A 20,588-nucleotide genomic window follows, 5' to 3' on the forward strand; every position below is an offset into this window, starting at 1 on the left:
GTTGACTGTCTCTTCCCTTATTACAAGGTAACTCTCAATATCTGTGAGTTAATATTAGTGTCTTTAACGCTACAAAGAAGTTGATGTCAAAACCTCTGCAGCAACTAGAATAAGCATGTAATGCTAGTTCTTTGTTTCAATTTTCTCGATATCATAAACTATCAGGATAACATTAATTATGGTTAAGACAATCCAAGAATGCCAAATCCTGTCACTAATGGTGTATAGCTGCTGCACAGCTTTTCAGTCCCTATGCAACTTTTAGGATCATAACTCCTGAAATAACCTGTGTTTCATTTTTTAACAGCAATGACAGAGTTTAATGTAGAAGCAATGAAATTCATCTTCAGTGTAGACTAGTCTTGGTTGCCACAATCACAGCAGAGACTATTAGGATTAAGTAAGACAAGTGTAAAGCCTGTTAGTTGCCATTAATGTGACCATGGAAGTCAAGAAATGTAATATATATTATTGTTTTTACATGAGCTTTTAAATACAGATTTATATATTTAAAAAAAATCAGCTTCGGGGTACAGTTGTGCTTTCATGACTGTACAAATCTGAACTTAACAAAATGTTTGGCTGCGATCGTGTCTGCCGCTCAGTCGTTGGCTCACACTCCTCACAGAGACACACACGGGTCAAAATCTCCTGAATGATCTGACGTCTACTGGCTCAGCATTACCCTGCACGTCTGTGTGTGTGTGCCGCCTTCGGACTCGTGGTCATAATCAGATTTGTGAACGTTAAGTCAATCAGGGAGGACAGGCAGTCATTTGCTGGTCAGAGAGAGAAACCAGAAAACATCTGCAGGCTTTCCTCGGACTTTTAATTTAGTCCAGTATTGATTTTGTTATCTATAAAGCCACAAGACATTTTCAAAGCTGCTTTGCTCTTTTTTGTGACTTTTCAGGACTTTGGACACTCAAACGGTCTTTCATTTCGACTAAAGTTTGTGGAGTTCAGAATAAGCTGCTGGAAAGCAGGTTGTCTTTTAGTAGAATTTCCACTCCTGAGATATTCACACTTTCAAACACAACAAATCCTGCAACTTAATAACACACGAGAGCCCGTAAGCATTTCTTATACACACTACTTAACATGGCTTACACAGTCTGTAATTGAACTGAGGACATAATTACTGTGTGTATGTGTGTTTTGCGTGTATGTAATTATCATTCTTCCCTTGTGTGTGCTCATTGAGACGTGTGTGCACATATATTTAGCTCTCATGTGATTTACTGTAGGTTTGAACATATATGTTGTTGAGCGGCGAAGGCTTGTATGTGTTTGGGTGTGTTAGTGCACATTGAGTGTGTTATATATGTGCATATATGTATTTAGCTGTCTCTGTAACTTCAGTGTGTGGGCCTCAGCCTAATTATCACCTTTATCCTGTGGGTTTTAAAGTGCCTGGGTGTGTATATTGTGTATTGTGTGTGGGGTTTTTTTTGTGTGTGTTTTCGGTGTTATTTTCTGTTGAGGTGCTGGTGTGGCTCTTTGTTGTGTCAGTTGCTCTTACATGTGTATCCATCCACTAGTTCAGTCTGACTTGTGTGTGTGTGTGTGTGTGTGTGTGTGTGTGTGTGTGTGTGTGTGTGTGTGTGTGTGTGTGTGCGCGCGCGCATGTATGTGCCTGTTTGTCTCAGGTTATGTATGTGCGTCTCAGGTTATATTTTTGCGTATAGATAAGTGTCGGAGTCACAGAGAGGGTCGCTGTTTGCCTCGCTGGTAGTGAGCGTCTCCATGGCAACGGCACTAGCAGCGCAGTGTGAAGTAGAGGAAGAGCTTACGGTGCGCAGCATGAAGGAGAGAGAAAGAGAGAGAGAGAGAGACAGAGAAGGAGGAAGATACACAACCGCCGCTTTTGTGAAAACACAACTGATCAGACAGGTTGATGATATCATGTGTTTGATGAGTGACTGAACGCGTCTCCTCCGGACAACAGTCGTCTGGTTTCACCTTTATCAAGAGTTACTCAACACCTAAGGCATGAGCGTTTCCCTGACTGACGAATGAGTATGTGTGTATTTAAATGTAATCAGGGCGGTGAGGTTATCAGTTCACAATTAATGATCAAACCAAAACCCAGGAAGAGTAAAGCAGAGACCGAGAGAGACGGGGGGAGAGAGAGAGAGCGAGAGAGAGAGAGAGAGAGAGAGAGAGAGAGCCAGAGAGGGAGGGAGGGAGGAAGAGCAGTGTTTGTCATACTGAGCATGCTCTTTGTGTTAACTTCCTGCTCTCTTCTTCCTGACAGAAAAAAGCCTGTTCAGAGGCCGGCGTTGAAAAGGAGCGAGAGGAAGGCGAGCCGAGGAGAGGCTCTGAATCCAGCTGAGGAGAATTAAGCCACCACGGAGGAATTATTACAGCACTCCCACTCTGCGGATTCATCTGTTGCCTTTTATTTTTTCTCCTCTCTGTTTTTGTCAGAGTGTGATTCATTGGAACAGACATTATTTTTTTCTTCAACAGCCACTCTGACAGGAATGTTTGACCTCGACATCTGCCTGAGAAATGAAAGGGTTGGTACTTTTTCTTCTCTGTGAACCTTTTGGACGTCACATTTGAGAGAAACTACGGCGTTGAAGGGGATTTTCTTTTCTTCCACTTTGAAATCTCAGACTCTTTCATTTTCTGTTTTGGAACATTTCTTATCTCACTCAGTCTTTTGCTGACAGCATTTTGTTACTGATCAAAAGAAGAGGTGACTGTTACTGAAGTTTCTCAAGCAAGGCGTCTGAAAGGCATCTGCATTCCTCTTTGGTTTTCACGTGTGGACAGATCCTCCCTTGTGAATCCCACAGTGTGTGTTTGTTTTGGTGGTGGAGATACTTTACCGTGTGTCAGGGGACTGTAATTAACTCCGCGTCCCTTGTGGGAAAATGGGATCAGAAAAGGACTCAGAGTCGCCTCACTCCTCGGTGAGCGGCGTTCCCAACCCTAAGTGCCGTGCGCCTGGCAAACGCCAGGGTCGCATCTCCTTCCACAGCCTCTTCCACAGCAAGCGGGGCTCACGGGGCAGCAGGAGCGCCAAAGGAGCGGCGCCCGCCCCTTTATCCCATCATCACCAACACCACCAGACGCAGCTGCTCCCCTCTGCCTTGAGTTCAGCCCCCGCTGCAGCCACCGCTACGCCCACCACCGCCACCACCACGGCGGCCACGACCCCCCAGGACGCAGCGTCCAGCACGCCGTCAAAGCCACTCTCCGCCAGCCAGCCTTCCCTGGGTGGAGCCGCCTCCTGCGGGGAGGCCAGTCTCCTCGAGTGCCCCCTGTGCCTGGTGCGCCAGCCTGCCGAGCAGCTCCCCGAGCTGCTGGGCTGCAGCCACCGCTCCTGCCTCTGCTGCCTGCGCCAGTACCTCCGCATCGAGATCACAGAGAGCCGGGTCCAGCTCAGCTGCCCGGAGTGTGCCGAGCGGCTGGCCCCGCGGCAGGTGGCCGACATCTTGGACGACGCGGCCCTGCTGGAGAAGTATGAGGAGTTCCTGCTCCGGAGGTGTCTGGCCTCCGACCCGGACTGCCGATGGTGCCCAGCACCCGACTGCGGGTAAGAAACGGTCTCACATCTACCCCCTCTATTTATGTAATTTTTATTATACTTAATGGGTTAAAGGAAAAGTCATCATTTTCATTATAGCACTGATGCTCAGACATGGACTTGGTGGAGACATTATCTAAGCTGCCGGTCTGATGCTCGTCTCGCCCTGTCCCGCCTTTGACTGTAACTCTCTTTGTGTTCCTATGATATAATCAAATGGGTTGACTCTGCTGTGTCCTTCCTCAAACATGCAGCCGTTCCTTGTTTGAGAAAGATGCAGATTTATTGTGCATCATGAAAGGCTGTTCAAATGGCTGTCTGGCTTGATGCCAGCAAAACATATATTTAATCCACTGAAATGAAAATCGCCAGTGTTGGGATGCTCACTGGATGTATGTCAGGCTTTCATTTTCAAACCGGCTTTTTAATTCTGACAATTATTTAGATTTTTACTCAAATTGATGATATATGTTAAAAGATTGTCTGTTTTAATGCTAACGGTTAAGCAGTCGTTATCACCCTGACAAACATTACACATTACAATACATTAAAATACATAGTCACTTACATTAATAAATTGTGAGCACTTCTATGTGCATATGACCACCACTCCCCCATAAAGTTCACAGAGTCTTTAAAAAAAGACATTATGTGTCAATGCATTTAAAACAGTATTTTTTCTTTTATACTTAAGCATATTTTAGAAATCATGCTTTCATTGTCATGATAGCATAGAAGTGGATCAGACTTGGAGCAAATTATTTTTGGGGAGAATATTAATTCAACTGAAAATCACATTTTACATCCTTATTAAATCTAATGTAATTCAAGATACATTTATATTTAGGACCTTATAGGGAAGTGTTTCAGGGGAGAAAATATAACAAGCCTTTTTTGTTGATTTGCCATTTAGGAATATCTATATACCAGAATACATTTTTAGGAAAATGTCAATTTGTTTGGTCATGTCTTGGAAAACTTCAACATAATTAACATCTTCAAGCTGAAACATTTTAATTTCACAATCATAGAAAAATGACTCAGTAATTAAGAATAAAGCTAAAAAATAAAAGTTTTATATTGTGTGTCAGTAAATAAGTGTGTTTTCTGGTTAGAAAAAACTGTGTGGAAAAGTTGAAAATGGGGAAATATGTTGTAAATAACCTTCAGAGGTTAGCCAAACCTTTTTCAGAATCACCTCGGAGCCATCATTCCTCATTCATTTGGCTTTCTGTAAACTTCACTGACCCGAAGGGAATTAAACTTGTGCTGTTAATAACAGCAAGAATAAGTTGGTGAAAGAAACAGAAGCCGATCCATCACCAGTGAGACTTTAAATGCGGGAAACAAAAACGCAGGAGGCATTTCATTTATCTGTGGCAGATGTTGGAGGTAATGATCTATTGTCAGTTTTCTCAAAGCCAAGAAAGATAAATGATGTGTATTCAGAGCAACATCTGGCTGTGACTGCTAAAACACATCGCTCTCTAATAGCCCTCATCACGCCAGCTTGGATGTCGTATGATCGTCTTCAGGCTCATCGTTCTTTCTTTCTCTTCCTCTCAAATGTTCCCTCTGACGTCTCTCGATTGTTCTGTGATTTCCTGGCTCTTTCACTGGTGATTTTCTGGATGTCAGATGAGTGTCGTTGCCTTAGAGCGACAGAATTTACAACTGTTTTTGCTTGTCTGTGTGAAGAGAACAGGAACCTGATGTGTTCCAGAGTGAGGAAGTCTGAGAGGCTGAAACTGGGTTAGATGACTACGAGCTGCCGCTGTGGTCTGAGGAGGCAGAGCCAAATGAGTTTGGAGAAAGGTTTCTGGAACAAATGAGAGGCGTTTGTTTCACGATAGAAAGCAGGACTGTTTTACTGTTTGTGTGTTTGTGTGTGTGTGTGTGTGTGTGTGTGTGTGGGACGGGAAGGAGGCAGATAGGTATTCAGTGATATTCCTTTGCTCTGGGTTTGTACAGTCATACAGGTACTGTCACGGGGGAAAGCCATTGCATCTGTGTGGTTTCTGCAAAAGTCCAACCACACAGACCTTCGTGCATTTTTTTTTCTTTTTCTTTTTTTTTTTTGTTTCAGCTTCTTGTGCGAAACCTACTGAAAGCATGTTACGTATTTCAGAGCAGAGGTCTTTAAAATCTGAGAGCTTCACCTGTTTCTCTTCCAGCTCTCACAACACATATATTTTGTGTTAAAAAGTTTTTAATTTAGATATATTTTTAGTTGCCTGAAAATGACTACAGTTCTTAATCGATTTGTCCATCTATCTTTCATTCCTGCTTTATGGAGACCAGCTGGTAGGGAGGTGGCGCAGGGTACAGTCTGGATCGGTCTATCGCGGGGCTGAAAACCACAAAAACACATGCCCATATTCACAGTTACACCTAATTTAGAACAACCAGGTAACTTAACAAGTAGGCCTTTGGGTTGTGTGACAAAGAAAGAACATGCAAACTCTACAGAGAAAGGCCCTAGACTGCATTCCACTCAGAAATCCTTGATCATGGCTACAAAGCCACCACTCTGAAGAAATAACAAAATTAACTGTTAAATATTCTTCTGGAAAAACAAAGACCATGAAAGTATCCAGTCATGAACAAATAAATGAACCTTAATACTGATTTTTGGGTTTCTCAGCATAAATACACGGAGATAATTTGGAGACGTTGTTGGAATTTGCAGTGGAACACAATGGAAAGTCTTTTAAATGTTTGGTTTTCATCTCCCTCAGAGCTATGGAACTGGACTGTGTGACCTTTGAATAAATAAATAGAAAATAAGTTGTTAAATGCACCTTTACCCACTTCTGTAGCTGCAACACATGACTAGCAATCACTTGTGACATTTTACCATTTCCCCTCATTTGAAAGTTTGCACTCTTTCTTATAGATCTCAGTAAACTCTGTAGCTTTCCACTCTTTATGCAGACTGCTATGATTGTCTGTCTCACACATTTCATGTGATTTCTGTGTGAACGTCTCTCCCACATATGCCCTCTGCAGAACAGAAAGTGTGAAAGTGAAAGGTGGTGTTGACCGGCTTTATGGACGGTTTAAACCCTGACGTAAATCAGAGCAATTTAAATGAGTCAAAACCAAAATTTCGTTGCGTTGGTGCAGCAGCGGGATCACAGGTGAGCCTGAATGCTGACCTACTTGTTTTAATGGAACAGTTTCCTGTCTGACGCCAGCAGTGACTCAACCCTGGTTTAAATCAGGCAAGTTGAATAAGTCCAAATTGTTATTCTCCACAAACAACGAGGGGATAGATGGAGACGGGAGGAAAACGGCATCACTTATACACACTCAAGCATACATAAGCACACCTGGGAGATGTGAGCAGTTCTGTCCTGCCGGTTGTTGGACAGGAGCCTTCCTCTCAAACTGTGAAATGGGTGTGAATTTCTTCTATGCAGCTGTAAATAGAGACTATGTAGCTGAGAATGGACATTTTGTGTTTGCGTCTTCTGGGAACGTTACATAAGAGTAATGGCGTTCATGTGCTAATGTCCAACTATATTTCTGATATATTACAGCCGGAGTGACGAATTTTACATATAAAGTGGGTCAGTTGAAGGCATATAAAGTGAAAGAGTCAGACATCGTGAAAAACCTCAAAAAGAAATGATCATCCATATCTCTGTATTTCCCCTCAGCTCTGTGAAAGTTCTGAGTTTTATCAACCACATCCTTAAATGTGCACGTTTGATACACACAACTTCAGAGACAGTTTGTTGAAGTCATCCTGGAGGGGTATTTGTGTAAAAAAAAAACAGAACAGGAAATAGAGTCTTAATAGAATAAAAATAGTTTTTATTCTGCTCTCCTTCCTCTTTTGTTATGATTTCTTCTCAGAAAATAGAAACATGAATAAAAAGCCACGCTGGGAAAAGCCCTAACCACTCCCACTTCCTCCTTATAAAAAAGTGACACTTCAAAGTTCATCTTCCAAAGTCAATGTGCAGCTGGGCAGATGACAGTCCTCGAGTAAAGGTAAAAAAAAAAAAAAAAAAAAAAAATGAAAGAAAGCCACAAATAGACTTAAGTGAGATGACCTTGCAACTCACATAACGGAGCAGAAGACCTAAATACACAGAAGGTTGTGAGGAGGTTGACAAGACACAGGAGGAAGCGGTCACGGTGAGGGAGATTCACTGAGTGCACAGTGACAAGTTCCCTGAAAAAGAGGCGTTCCAGTGACACTCCAGCCACAAACACTGAACATAAGGCCGCGCTGAGGGTCGACGGATGAGATTCAGACGAGACATGACCTGGATTTTACAACACAATGAAATAACCGTGGAAGACAAGACAGACACAAACCAATTCAAAATCTCAAGAATTATATGACTTGTATCACAGACGTCTGGAAAATGTCCCACATTGTAGGTAATGAGATTGTTTATCTTTAGATGATAATTCAGGTTTAGATGCAGCATAAATACTGCCAAAGTCCTAGAATTATCCTAAGATCTGCAATGAGACCTCAATCGGCTCTAAATTTAATTCAGGAACGATTAATTTCAGATCGCATCCTTTGTTTACTTTTCCTAATTCTTATTTCTTTTTTTCCAAGTTAAAAGCCATGTAAATAAGACCTTCCCCATGCTGTCAAGCTGAGTGGTCATGGAAACATGACGCACTACCAGGGGTTGTGTTTCACCTGGTAGGGGGGGTCATCTTCCAATCCAGAAATTAGAGGATCAATTAGCTTGCTTTACATACGTTGAAGGGTCCAACTTGTGAGCAGGTATTTCAGTCTGTGACTGTCTGTGTGCCCTAATCAGTTAATATGATCATTTGAAAGTGCATGGAGGGATAAAATGTGCTACCCATGATGAGAGCCTGAACCATACCGACTATAATTTGGCTCGCCCTGCTCATTACGCGTTGTTTATCAGCTGTTTGGCAGCCGTGTAAAGTCTAAAGGTGGATGTTAAACGCTCTACACAATTTTTCACAATGAAAAAAAGTCACCAGTTGACTCTTGTTGTGTATTTCCACAGAGTGAGGGATCTTCTTTCTTTCTATCTTTGCCAAGAGTTGCTCAGCATGCCGAATGACAAACAGCACCATAAACCCTGTTGTTTATTCTGTGATAAAAGAAAAATGAAACCTTACATTACATTGACATTAAACCCTTTTATAATCAGATAAAGGCCGCAGTGACACAATATTATGAGTCCTAGAGGTTTGTCTGTCACCTCTTTAGATAACAGTGACTCCTCATATAGTAGATACTTCTGACACTTTGATCCTTTGTTTTTTTGTTTCCGGTATTTTCAGTGAAAATCTAGACCCGCTAAAACTGTCCGAGGTCTCTGAACCATCAGAGCTCAGCGGTTCACCTCTGACCTGCCGTCTACATCTGCCAAATAAGGTCCAGACCTGTGTGCTTGCCAGACCGGAGTATCCAGTGAGAACAAAGACGGGTCCTCTGCCGTCTCCTCTGGCTGTCAGTTGCTATGGCGACTATCGTTGCAGCATAAGAGGTGGTGTTGCCAGGGGTAACAGGAGTTGAGACTTAATTAAGCAGATCAATACGTGCTGGCTGGACTTTGTGTGCGCGTCGTGGTTTTGTGTTTTGCAGCCGATGCACGCCGGTGTTTTTCATGTTTCTGAGTGAGTCACACCGATGCTGTGATGCTGTGGCTCACCTGGCTGCTGAATGCAGTCCGCCGTCAGTGAGCATCTCTGTGTGTCGTGCGTGGCGTTGCGTTCACGGACTCAGCAGGACTCCCAGGTGGCTGTTTGGTGGAGAGGCGCAGTGACAGGACAGTCTGTGCACATTTTCCCTCAACACACAGCGTGCCAGCAGCCATATTTATCTTTTTTTTTCTTTTCGTTTTTGTAGAATGTTTACCTTTCAGTCCTATTGCTCATAACTTTTATGAATTAATATTTCATATTGTATTCTGCCCTGCTTTTGTTTTGTTTTTTTTTCTCATTATTTCTTTTGTTATATTAACTCCTTGTGTTGTTTATTTGTGCTGTCATATGTGTTTTATATCGAAGTAGTGGGTGGCATTCCAACCTCACATTGAGAAAATCCCCAGTTTGAATGGAGGGTTGAGGTCTTTCTGTGTTATCTGGGTTTCCCCTTCAGGCACTGTTGTTCCCTGTCACAGTTCAGAGACATGCGCTCGATGGTAAAAGGTGACTCTAAATTAAAAGTGAATGTGAATGTCGGTCTCAGTGTGTTTGCCCTGTGATGGATGAGCGATCGGTTTAGGGTGTTTCCTAATTTCGCTCTGTGTCAGCCTCGATTGGCTCCAGCGATCCGAAACGCTAAAATGAAGAAGCTTTGTCAGAGTTGGATAGATTTGTAATCTAGTTTCATTGTTCTCGATTTCAGTAATCACTTCATTGTCTTTCACTCTTTCAATTCCTAGTTTGTTTTGTCTGTTGGAAACTTGTTGATCTTCTGTGAAGCTTTTAAACTGTACTAACCTCCATTTAAAAACTGCTAACCGGTAAAAGTTGAACTGATAAAGCTTCTCTGCCTTTCCCTCCTTACTTTATTAACCTCTAAGCTCATAGTCTTACCTACCCTCTTTTACCCTCTTTGTTTGACCTACCCTCATTTTTTTATTGTCTGACTGTTTCTTCCTTCTCTTGTCCTGGAAACGTCAGTCTGAATCGCTCTCTGTGCAGCATGATAATGCGCCAATCGCTAAACAATGCTGACATGAGACGCTTTCCCGTCAAGAAGCTGCTGTGGCAGCCTGTGCTTTGTACCGCAGCCACAAGAAGAGCTGTTTTGTGTCCGGACCATTTTACAGAGGAGAATATCCTGATTTGTCCTTTCTGTTTGGATCAGATGAAAATATATCGGCAACCGTCGGATGAAATGTTCCAGTATTCAGTACAGATTTGTGTGTTAAGAGGGCATCTTTGAATGTCTTTTCCTTCATGAGGTTTACACAAAATATTCATTTTATGCGCCTCATTACAATACACACAAAGAGGGTGCAGCAGTTGTTTTGAAAGTGTGGGTGGATGGATGGATGAGCACCCGCCCCACAGAGCACCGACAATCCGACTCTGAACCACCTCCTGCTTTGCCTCAGACCACTTAGTGAGCTTTGGTTAAGAGCCCGGCGTCCTGCTGTTGATATAATATGATCCGTCAGCAGCGGAGTGCGTAAATCTTGAGCTTGTTGTGAAAAGCTTTATTTATAGTCTGCAACTGCTGCAATTATGGTCAAGCTGGCCTCTGTTACACGACGTTCTGTTTTTAAAGCAACTATTGAAATACTTAAAAGTTTTCCACTCTTTTTTTTTTTAATCAAAATTTTTAAGAAAAATATGCTACTTAGAAATTAGATCATCTTGATATTCCAGTTTTGACCATTTTGACCATCAAGATCATTTAATTATTCTCAAAACTTTTGAAAATAGTATCAATTAATAATATTATCACATTATTATGTGAAAGCTTCATAAATGTATCTGCTTCCTCAAATGTGGACATTCATCACAAGCTTCCATGGAAGCTGGGATCATTTTACAGCTGTGAACTGTGTTGAATTGGATGGACTGCCGTTAAAATTCAGTTCAGGGTTACCAGCCGTCACTCTCTATGAATTAATTAAGTTCCTTTATCAGTCCACAGTTTCACCTGGTCCACTTATCCAGCTTGTAATCAAACACCTGAAAATCAAATAATGTTTCATTAGGCTCAGCTGTACTTTGTGTTCAGAGTTAATTAGCTCATTTTAGCATCTTCACACTCACAGCACAGGGACTGAACTCTTGGTTCTGGACTCATTTGCCTTTTCTTTGTCACTGAGGAATTCATTTTGGTCCATGTCTTTATTCTTTTATCAGTTTAATGACTGCATGGTCTGATTTTGTACCTGGGACGTCATGTTTGCATGTTCTTCCTATACATGTGTGGGTTATCTCTAAATTGGCATGACTCCAGCTTGGATAAAGCACCTTTTTTTTTTTGTTATGTTTTGATTCTTTAGTTCAATTTTCTTTATTTTCTCATTTTACAGTCAAGTCCCAGATGAGCAAAACACAAAACTCTGTAAAAAAAATGAAAGATCTGGCCCCAAAAATCCTAAAATGCAATGCACTGAAAAGCTGCCGCAGATGACAAACCCGGTTTTCACACAGCGGTTAGACTGAGTATGTTTATAGAAAGAGAAATGCTTAACAAAGTGGCTTTCTTGTGGAGAGCTTGTTCATTAGTCATTTGATGCTGCTGCTCTGTTTCTGTTTAGGAGTTTGAACCAAACTGCTGATGTTGCAGGAAAAAAAAAATGCTAAACCGGCATCTCTGCTTTTTTGTTTGCCTCACTTACCCAAAGTTTATGCTCAAGTTATTTAAGCATCCAGTGTGTTCGCTGACCTTCCAGCCTCATTGAAAACATCGGGGGTTTTTTTTTCTTCTTCTTTTAAATTCCAGTAGGGCCGTGGATGATTTATGCAGATGTTTGTTTTGAGGCCAGATCCTCACTGACGGAGACTGAGGAGTCTCTGCAGGAATGCCGCATCTTGTCTCGTCTTGCCCGGAGAAAACACACTCCTGTCTCCCCTGATATCTGCTAATTCACCGTGTGGTGAGAACAGGCCCGTCGCAGCCGCTTAAGAGGTGGCGATGACGGACATGTTGGGGCTGCTGCGCTGGAGGCGTGCCAAAACAATTACAAGTTTGTCGCGTTATCGCTTCTTCCATGCTCCTCTTCCTTTTAATAGAACCACTTAAAAGCACAAACTAGCGTGCGGCGAAGTGGCAGCGGCTTTGTTATTTGTCACTGCTGAGGAGGAGAAAACATTAAAATCCCGCTCTGCTTTTGTTTTCACTCCTCCGACATGTTTTCTCCCACTTAGCTTGGTGACAGTCCGTCATGACAGGAGTCCTTTGTGATTTCTTCGGTGATTGACACCCTTTCATATCTGCGTCTCTCACCCTTTCTTCAATTTCCTGCTTTTTTTCCCTTATCATTCTGCAGTATGCCATCATTCTTTCTAAGTTTAACATAGTTTCTTCCACCGTGTTCTAGCTGAGCGTCATTTCTCGGAACAGAGAAGGGTTGTTGGGTGGTTTGTATTTTTTTTTGAAGGAGAAGAACTACACTAGTACACTTTATAAAGTTTGTGAAGAGGCAGGCATTGGGTGCATTTAGTTAAAGTATAGGAAACACAGGGTTGCATCAAGTACACTGTTGGAACTGTGCCCTTGCGTTTCTATCTGTGGTTTGCATGTTCTCCCCGTACATGCGTTTTCTCTGGGCACCTGGTGTTTCCTCACACAGGCTACATACATCAAGTTGAGTTAAATCCGTAATTAAAATTCTGTGTGTTTGCCCTTTGAAGGGCTGGAAAACTGCCCTGGGTGTAGCCTTTCTTTTGCTCAGCTCCTGTTTCCCACATTAATTGACGATGCATACTTATTCACCTATAGTTTGTATCATAATTATCCTTTTTCAGTGGGTTAGTCTGGATAGTTGTATTTGTCGGTCCCCATTCAAACACAGTTAAACAGAGATAATCTGCATTTTTACACAGTCTTTACCCTCTGCCTTCATTCTCACTGTCCTGCTCTCTGAAATCCATATTATATTTAATCCATATTGATTGACCTCAGCCCGTCTTTCCACTCCTCTTTCTGTGCTGTTCGGAACTCCATTGATTAAGTCTTCCTTCGGAGGGCTCTCAACCCATTAGCGGCCACACTGGAGAGTTTGAGCTGTGCTTAAAGTCGCCGTGTGCAGCTTATCTGAAGTTGCATCTCAGTTATGTAATGTATTGCTAATCGCTTCAGTCTGGATATCGCAGTGTTAAATCATAGAGTTGCAAGGAAATGCTGTGACAGGAAGCCAGAGTACACTGTGTACACAACGCCGCTGTGGGGCTTGAAACAAAAGTGAAGTCAAGTCATTGAAGCTTGAGTAGCAGCGATGCAATAACAATGTATCCCATTTTTCTCATTTTTTGTGTGTTATGTTATTATGTCTTTTATTATCACTAGAAAAGGAAATAAAGTACGGATAAAAACAAGCCAAACCAAAGAAAAGATATTTGGCATGCAGAAAGAAACAAAGAACTAACAAACTGATGATGTAAATGAAATGAGTAAACAAAGGTCAAATACATTTGAATGTTACAGTGGCTGAACAGCACAAGGAACAGCGCGTTTTCGGGTAAATTTTTGCCTTGGAGTTTTCGTTTTGGTTGAAAACGCTCTGAAATGTCATGGCTGTGTTGAAGAACTGTGCCTGGGCTGGTTGTTTAAAAGTTTAATATGTTTAGTGTTTCATCTTGGTGGGATCTTCCATTGGAATTTCACCGTCAGTCATGTTTTCAGTCATTTCACTCCCTCTTTCTCTTCTTCCTTCCGTCTCTCTCAGGTTTGCCGTGATCGCCTCGGGCTGTGCCAGCTGTCCCAGGCTGGTTTGTCGCAGAGAAGGCTGCGGCGCAGAGTTTTGCTACCACTGTAAACAGGCCTGGCATCCCAACCAGACCTGCGACTCGGCCCGGCAGCAGAGAGCGCAGTCGCTACACACCCACAGCAACCACTCTCCCAGCTACACACAGGAGCAGGGCCCCGGTGAGAACCTGCAAAACACACACCGGAAAAAAAAATACCAGCCCTTCCAGAGAGACTGCACCCAAATTGTGTGTCTTCTTTAAACCTGAAAATGCTTTCCACTCCTGTGAAATCCTCGGCCTCTCCGTCGTCAGACTGTCAGAGCATCAGACACTGTTCACATCGCAGTTCGTCCCCTCAATAGTTTCTTGGCTGCAGCAGGTTGCATCCTGTCTTTCTTCATTTCAAAATGTCGTCAGAACATTTCAGTCCAGACGAAGTCAGGTCAGACTGGCAAAATGGAAAATTCATCAAGTTGCTTCATCAGGTTCTGATTTAAGATTTTCCAGTCAAAGTAAATTCAGCTGATAGCAGCGGTTTAACCTCTCGAGTGTCAATATAACGTCAGTTGAATCACCCATTTATGACATTCGGTTTGTTCAAACTGCAGCTGTCTGAAGTGGATTAAAGCAACAGTCATACATACAGGCGCACATGAACGGAAAGGTAGATAATGCGCCATTTAATCAACCACCGACCTTGTGTTTTTGATCTGAGGGAAACACACACACACCATATAAACTCTACTCCTCAAGCCACAACACGAGCCAGGATATTCTCACTCTGGATTCACTCAAATACAAACTTAAAACCGCTAAATCGTTTTGCGTGCAGCTCCAATAGGGAAAATCTCTCAGACAAATTTTGACCTGGGCCTGAGGAGCTGCGCCCAAATGTTCCCTCAGGATCTGATAGAAACACAAAACTCTCCTCAAACCTCCCACTCTGCGTCCACCTCTTTAATCCTACTTTGATTAAAACACCATTAAATGAATCTCTCCAGCTGCCTCTCTTCCTCCTCCGTCCCTCCTTAAATCACTCCCAGTCTGCCTCCGAGTGCCAAGAAGGAGAGGAGCCGACAGCTGTCCAGGAGTCTGAGAGTGACTCATGAAAAAGTCCCGGGCTGTGTGTCTCTTGCCTGTACCTGCTGTTTCATACACTCACTCAGCGCAGACAGACACACAGACAGAAGTCGTCATGGGAGAGAAGAAGAGATTCGCAGATAAAAGGAGGAATGGAAAAAAGGAGGAGAGTGAAGTCGAGACAGAGGCCAGAGGGAGGGAGTCCAGTTGTGTCAGCAGAATACAGAGTGCGCAAATAAAACCAGCTACTCCCACACACACACACACACACACACACACACACACACACACACTGCAACCACATCTGTCAGAGTAACTTCAAGTTAAAATGCCAAAATGCCCTTTAAAGAGCAGCGAGTCTTCCCAGTGAGGAGAATACACAGTGAACTGGGCTTTTTTTTTTTCTTTAGTTTTGTCCTTTTTCTGGATTGTTTCTCTGTTAAATGGTTTAGAGGACAAAGTGCTGTTATTGTCCAATCCATTACTCTAATGGACTTTGATCTCAGCGGGGGAAAAAACTTTGAAATAGGATCATCTTGGAGCTATTTTTCATGTTTAAGTCAAATCATATTGATTATAAACTTAAACATGGAGCAACAATAAATTGGATGTTTGATTTATGTTTACTTGAAGCCTTCAGTGGGAGAGTGATAGTATCTGGTGACTTCTGTATTCCATCCTATTTCTTTTAAACTAATAGTTGTACACAGATGACAAGATGCTGCTGCTCTTGTGCTTCAACCTGACTGGTGCATTGAAAAATTGAGTTTCTTTCAAGGTTTCTCATTATATTCAAATCTTCAGTAACTTTAAAATTGAAAACAAAAAAAGAATTATTTGTGTGCTTAGAGTACATGTTTATTATTCAGATCCAATGGCATTCAAAGACACATTTTTGACATTATAGTTTTTCTCAAATCATTTGATTCCTTTTTTAAAAAAATCAGTTTGGGTTTTAAAAACAAATAAGCAACTTCCTTACATTTACTGTTTATCATATGAATTCAGTGACTTTGAAAAGCTTTAAAATAATGAAGCAAATCCAGTTATTTTAAACACATTTGTAAGAACATAAAGTGTTTTACCTCGGTAAACAAAAGATGTGTTTTATAAGTTTCATGCGATCAGGTGATGTTTTATTTTTTCCTCAAGTGAGGGATGTTTTCCTTAAAAATCCCCCCAAAAAACTTGTTTTTCTTCCATTCAGTCACAGCAAAAACAAGATATTTTTATTTCTTATCGGCATATCTGTAGAACTACAAAGAATAAGTGAGTGTTGTGTGTCAGCTGTTTCAGTTCAGCCTTTTTCAACAGTTTTAATTTTTTAAAAAAATAAAAAAAAATGTTTTTCTTCATTTTGTTTCAATGATAAATTTCTTCCATGTGTGAATGTCCCTCCTGTCTGTCTGTCCGCCTCTAGCTGACGACATCAAGCCGTGTCCTCGCTGCGGAGCGTACATCATTAAGATGAACGACGGGAGCTGTAACCACATGACCTGCGCCGTCTGCGGCTGCGAGTTCTGCTGGCTCTGCATGAAGGAGATATCCGACCTGCACTACCTCAGGTACTCACTCCTTGTCTGGATTCAAGCGGGACGATTACAAGCTGCCGTTCGGTCTCTGTCGTAGTCTTCTTGCATGATATTCTTCCTTGGGGTTTTCAGATTTCGCTGCTGTTTTTCAGCAATTGATTTTTCTCACAACCTTCAAACTTTGAGTTCAGCAGGGGGCCACTCCATATTCCATCCATCAATCTAAGGTCGTAGGGCGCTTTAGATAATCTCAGCTTACTCTTGTTGAAGACGGGATACACTCTGGACAGACTACCAGTCCATCACAGGATGATACACAGAGACAAACACTCACACACTCTCACATTCACACGTGTTTAGATTGTTAGAGGGAACTGGATTCTAGAGAAAGAAATTCTTCATGACAAAAACCCACAGAAGCACAGAGAGAACATGTAAACTCCTCAACTTTGAATTACTAACTCTCCCTCCTTCCTTTCCTTTTGTCTTCTTCCTCAGTCCTTCTGGCTGTACTTTCTGGGGGAAGAAGCCATGGAGCAGGAAGAAGAAGATACTGTGGCAGCTGGGAACTCTGATCGGCGCGCCGGTCGGCATCACCCTCATCGCAGGCATCGCTGTTCCCGCCATGGTCATCGGCATCCCTGTTTACGTCGGCCGAAAGGTGAGACAGCTGAAGAGGGACCATGATTTTTCCAAGGCGAACCGGATGAGACACAAAAGACGGGAGGCATTCAGAGAGGAGAGGACGAACAGGTCGTGTTGTTGAGCCTCAGACTCTTCTTTATCTGCACGGACCATCAGCCTGCACTACGTTCGCCGTTCATTCACATGGCTTCTGAAATGGGAAGTGGTGAACCTCAGACATGATGCAACGCAGTCGAGTTTACGGCTAATGTTTCACAACTTTCCCATGACGATTATCAGAAATTTACAGTTTTACAGAAGAAAAGCCTTTTTATTTTTACTGCAATGTCCTCTTAAGGGGAACTCACCTCAGTATGAGTAACTGGCGAAGCTTAACCATGAGGGCGTTTCTGAATGTGGATTACTTAACAATCTAGAAATACAATGTTTTATTTTCAAAAAATCCAATAAGTATTTGTATCTGTGTGTTCATGGATACATTAATTATCAGTAGTTTTCTGTGTAGTTTTTCATATTTTTCATAATTCAAGGTAAATACATCAATCAGGTGAACTAACTGGGAATTTAAATGAATTTCCTTCAATTTAGATGAAAATATATTTAAAAAAAAAAACACCAGTTACAAAATATGGTCACTTTCCTGATGGAGGCTGAAACTCTGTTAAAGTCTTTCTGTTAAGAAGTTTGCTTTCCTTTTTTTTTTTCCTGTTTCCTCAAAACTTCATTACTTCAATACCTAATTACAAGCTTTATTTATTCCCAAACAGGGAAAAATGAATGTGGAAAATTGTAGTGGCAAAACAAAATCAAATAAAAGAAAAGTGATAAAAGTAGGTTTTGAGATCATTTGTGCTAATTTGAAATGTTTTCCTTGCGATGGACTGATGGCTTCAGCTGGGTAAATCAGCTTTAGAAGATAAATGGATCAATATTTACTTTTATGAGCCTAATACAAAAAAAAAGTGCACGGTTGCTTTGTTTTCATATTCATCTCAGCAACCCCTCTGTGCCATGCAGCTCGTTTGACTCTCGTGGTGTTGAATATAGCCGAGCATTCATTTTAGGTAGTGTCAGTCTTCAATGGAGAAATTCATGCTGGTTAGTGTTTGGCTCTTTAGTTAAGATGCAGCAGCGCCCTCCTCTGGTTAGCAGTGGAAGTGCACCGTGGAGCATGGAACAGTTAGACAGCAGCTTCCCCTGTGACAGCCAGCCTGTCTAGACCGAGTTTATCTCCTTCGTGTCGAAACATGATGAGTTCAGAAGCAGTGATGGTCTCAGCTCAGGTGATTCAGATACTTTCTGAACACTATTTCGGTTCTGCAGTAAGGAAACAGGCTTGATTCCTAACTATGAGGATGCTTTTAAAGCTGAAATGAGCCGCTGTGGGAAGCTGGAGATCTGGAATGAAAAATGATGGCGATGGAAAAATCTGTTCCTCAGATTCACGCCCACTACGAGCTGAAGAAGACGTCTCGCCACAGGAGGAACCTGGCCATCACCGGAGGCGTGGCGCTGTCCATCATCACTGCCCCGGTCATCGCCGCCGTCAGTGTGGGTAAGAAATATCAAGAGACCGTCACCTCACCGTGACCGAGGACGCAGAACTTCATTTTACTGAAACTATTCTCCAGAACTGAATTTTCAATATGAATCTTCACCGAATGACTGAAATGCGGGACACAGTTACATGATGCAGAGTTTGTGTCTGTCCGCAGGCATCGGCGTTCCCATCATGCTGGCCTACGTGTACGGAGTGGTGCCCATCTCCCTGTGCAGAGGAGGCGGCTGCGGCGTGAGCAGAGGGAAGGGACGCGGCGTGAGGATCGACTTCGACGAGGACGACGGGCCGATCACAGGTGAGCACGCAGAACCGGGAGCACCGTGCCTGACAGATGGCATATCGACACCGTCAGCTCACCCAGTGAACACCTGAGTTTTCTCTCCTCCGTCTGCAGTGGCCGACGCCTGGCGAGCCCTCAAGTCTCCCAGCCTCGGCGAGAGCAGCCTGGACGGCGCGGTGAGCGGGATGAGCACCACGTCCCCCAGCGAGGGGCTCTCCGTGGCCCCCGGCACTCTGGGTGACACGCCACACTTCAACACGCTGGCCGGTGGAGCGCTGGGGACTCGAACCAGCAAATACAGCAGGTGAGGGTGAGAGACTGAGGGATGAGAGAGGGATGAGGGACTTACTGAAGTTTCAAGACACTTCTTTCTTTCTTTAGTTCCTTTTTAAGCAGGTCTTTTTTTTGTTTGTTTAATCAAAGTTCATATCTCTGAATTGGATTTTTTTTTCTTTTGTTGTTTCAATTGTCCATCCATTCCTCTTTTTATACCCAATCATCCGACCTCAGAGTTGCAATGACTGGAGCCATCAAATCTTTTATTATTTAGAGTTATTTTAGTTTAAAATCAGAAAAAACCACTAACAAGGTCAACAGGAGAGAAACTCGTCAAAATAAAACTAAATGGTCTGTGCTCAGTCTTGTGTCTGAGTGTAACAGATATGTAAAGCAGATCAATAAAACTGATAAAAGAAACATTTTGTTGTTGCAGACTGGAGGTTCAAGCAGGGGAACTCGCTAAAGAATCAGCCCAGAGAGAGACGGGAAGTCTGGGAGCAGGAAGTGACTGTGCCAGCACCCGAGGAATGGCCGGATCCATCATCTCCTCCTACACCCTGCCTGACAGGTGGGACTCCTCTACTCTACTCTACTCTACTCCTCTCCTTTCCTCCTTCATGTGATTAAGATTAACAGAACTGGAGTTAATCTGCTGATTTGGCAGCTTGAGGCTTTGACCTCCTGTTTGTCGTCTCTTAAAGCTGCAAAGGTCCGTCTCCATATTAGAGGCAGTTTTATTTAACAGTTCTTAAAACACTTAAACTTTAGGTTTTGTGAAAGGATTCTACTTTTTTTATTACTGAAGTTCTTCAAAGAAATGTTATTTTAACCAGAAAAAATAGTGTCAAAGAAAATCTTTTTAATCACAACACCTGCGCATGACACTTTTTAATATGACGATCAAAGTAAAATAGTCATGTTTTTTTTCTGTGTAATTAATGAATGTAGTTTTTTTTTCCAGTTTCTCCAGTTTTTCACAGTATAACTAATATTTTTAGTTCAATATGTTTTTTATATTAAAATAATTTTGACATTCTGACTACAGACAATCCTTTTAAGTGGATCCTCAATGATTCAGATTCACAATTAGTATTTAAATATAAAACTATATTTTATTCCAACTTATTCAGAGGTAAAAAGCCAAAGTATAAGAAACATATATTTATCTTTGGCACTTTGTTAAATAAATGAATTAATAAAAATCTACTTTTGTGTTGGGAGGTGAGCGTAAACCTATGAATCCCTCCTCAGTTTATCTCATTAGAACTGAAGATCTGGTTCTGC

At 42.3% G+C, this 20,588-nt stretch overlaps 1 protein-coding gene across 2 annotated transcripts in view; it reads left to right on the plus strand.

The window, feature by feature from the left end:
• Nucleotides 1-20,588, plus strand: part of rnf19b (ring finger protein 19B) — a 39,277-nt gene that overhangs the window by 14,963 nt on the left and 3,726 nt on the right. For both annotated transcript variants that reach the window (XM_030120423.1, XM_030120422.1), the window contains exons 2-9: nt 2,258-3,547; nt 13,906-14,105; nt 16,428-16,572; nt 17,038-17,200; nt 18,625-18,739; nt 18,900-19,040; nt 19,140-19,329; nt 19,738-19,872. In XM_030120423.1, coding sequence (XP_029976283.1) covers nt 2,883-3,547; nt 13,906-14,105; nt 16,428-16,572; nt 17,038-17,200; nt 18,625-18,739; nt 18,900-19,040; nt 19,140-19,329; nt 19,738-19,872 — 1,754 coding nt within the window. In that variant the 5' untranslated portion in view covers nt 2,258-2,882. The remainder of the gene's footprint in view (nt 1-2,257; nt 3,548-13,905; nt 14,106-16,427; nt 16,573-17,037; nt 17,201-18,624; nt 18,740-18,899; nt 19,041-19,139; nt 19,330-19,737; nt 19,873-20,588) is intronic.

This window comes from Salarias fasciatus, chromosome 22, assembly GCF_902148845.1.
Source record: "Salarias fasciatus chromosome 22, fSalaFa1.1, whole genome shotgun sequence".
Classification (NCBI taxonomy): domain Eukaryota; kingdom Metazoa; phylum Chordata; class Actinopteri; order Blenniiformes; family Blenniidae; genus Salarias; species Salarias fasciatus.